General features: G+C 43.9%; 1 protein-coding gene across 1 annotated transcript in view; it reads right to left on the bottom strand.

Moving 5' to 3' along the window:
- Positions 1-2,214, bottom strand: part of LOC105523133 (angiotensin-converting enzyme 2-like) — a 5,646-nt gene extending 3,432 nt beyond the window's left edge. The window contains exon 1 of the mRNA XM_011957890.1: positions 2,069-2,214. Within this exon, the coding sequence (XP_011813280.1) occupies positions 2,069-2,214 (146 nt within the window). The remainder of the gene's footprint in view (positions 1-2,068) is intronic.
- Positions 2,215-2,322: the final 108 nt, after the last annotated feature.

Genomic DNA, 2,322 nt, shown 5'->3' on the forward strand with positions numbered 1-2,322 from the left:
CCAAGATGGTCTCGATCTCCTGACCTCGTGATCCGCCCGTCTCAGCCTCCCAAAGTGCTGGGATTACAGGCTTGAGCCACCGCGCCCAGCCGTTATTTACTCTTTATATCATTGTTCCTGAAAGGACTTAATAGAACTTACCATAAGAATATACACTTAGCCAGGCGTGGCGGCACGTGCCTGTAGTCCCAGCTACTTGGGAGACTGAGGTAGGAGAATCGCTTGAACCCAGGAGGCAGAGGTTGCAGTGACCCGAGATTGCGCCAGTGCACTCTAGTCTGGGTGACAGAGCAAGACTCTGTCTCAAAAAAAAAAAAAAAAAAAAAGGAATATACACCTAAAATCATAATAGGAGCAAAGTAAATAAGGTCTAATTAAATATATAAGTCTTTGACAATGATGCATCTTTTATGCCTTGCAACCTAGATCAGGTTCATCAACAGCTCCATTGGAAAATTGAGTTGCAAGTGTGGAAATGTATAAATGGTTGGCATTTATTCATTTGTGACTGCTGTGTTTAAGGGCAAAGTTAGCAGATTTGGCAAGAATTTCCCTTCTGTCAGAATACATCTACAATGACTTTATATCAAATAATGGAAACGGATAATTGGATATACTTCTTCTATTATACAAACGAATCAGGTCCTGTGACCAAGTCTCTATAGTAATATCTTCCAAATAAAAGGTATTGGCATTTGGAGGTAGCACTGGGGAGGCACATAAGAAAGGGACCTTTGCCAGTTTCTTCAGCACTGGGATGGGAAATGGCTGACTTTTATGGAGGCAAAAGGATAAAGATTCTTTAAAGAAAAAAAAACACAGTGATATGGAGAACATTCTGGGGATCAAAGATCAAAGTGTCTGGCATCTCATCTTCCTACCCTTGGGTATAGCCCAGGTCAGGAGGTCAGAGTCCACCAGAGAGGGAGAGAGAGCAACGCAGAATTAGACAGGTAACCCCTGGCAACCTCAGCCAGAAAATATCTGAAAAGAGTCATCCTGGAAACAGACAGTTTGAGGTCCCCTGTAGCTTGCAGCTGAGTATCCAGGAAGGCTGAGCTTTTTCATAAAGATCTCAGCTAGAAGTTTTCCCTAAGACAGACACAAGTCTTCTGGAGGCAGTAAGTGAGTCTCTGGGCACAGTTGGGTCATACATTCCAACCAAGCCAGATTTTTCTAGGCACACCCTGCCCAGCAGGTCTTAGATCTGCTTCCAAAGTTAAACAGGACTCTGATGCAGCTCCAGAGGGCCACCTAGTGAGCTGCCCAGAAGCAGTAGGTATATTATGCCTTTTTATAATGACAGGAAACCATCTGCAAGGTCGATCCATTTTTCACTCCTGCTGTCTGTTGTGGGAAACAATTGAGGCAAATTGGACAAACTGTATCTTCTAAACATTCTTTGCAAGCCCCTCACCTAGCGTAGAGGCCAAGCAATATGTAAGGAATGCTCTACTTGCCTAACTTGTTTCAGGCTTTGGGCAGTTAAATGAATCCTACATCAAAGTCCCTAGAGCAAATGATGGCAATACCTGTTCATGTCCCTTCTGCACTTACTATTTTCCATGAGTTCTAGCCAGACTTTCTTTAACCAGCACCTGCTCCCCTTTACCAGAGAGCATTCTCAGACCACATGCCTGCACGGCTGAAATGCTGGGGAATTAATGCCACCTGGAAGCAGTTCTCAGTCAATAACTGATGCGAGGTGGTAAATAAATACCCCAGCTTCCTCAGCCCTCTGATGGGACAATTCAGGTGCACATTCTACACAGTCTCTCCAGATTTCCCAGCAGGACTGAGCTCTAGTTGTCCGTAGTGGTAACTTGCTTGATAACATGTAATCTACAGTTTTCCTTTCTTTTTGTAAGGGCCTACATCTGGGGGAACTCAAATCAAGATTATTCCCTTGCTGTGGGATCCTTCTGGAATTACATGGAGTTTGTAGCATGAAGTAACACATGTAAATGACTCAGAACAATGCTTGGCACACAGGAAGAATGCACAAAATACTGGTTATTGCTGTTGTATTTGTTAACGCCCTCGCCCTTAGATGAAAGTAAAACGTCACCTGATGGCCTCTTCAACTTCAGTTCTAGGAATGATGTCAGACACATTTTTAGGTGCAGTGACATAAAAATTAAAGGAGATTCTTGGTTTCAAATCAGCAACTCGAACATCCTCCTCCCTGTAGACAAACAAAACAAACATCTTCATTCGTGGCACAGAGGACACAATAAAGAGAATGAAGATTTCCCCTGCTGGTGAAAAGGAGATTAGAGAGAGAGAGGGAGGACCACAGGGTAGAGAGGCATGGCGGGGGGA

Source organism: Colobus angolensis, unplaced genomic scaffold (assembly GCF_000951035.1).
Source record: "Colobus angolensis palliatus isolate OR3802 unplaced genomic scaffold, Cang.pa_1.0 Scaffold450, whole genome shotgun sequence".
Taxonomy (NCBI): Eukaryota; Metazoa; Chordata; class Mammalia; order Primates; family Cercopithecidae; genus Colobus; species Colobus angolensis.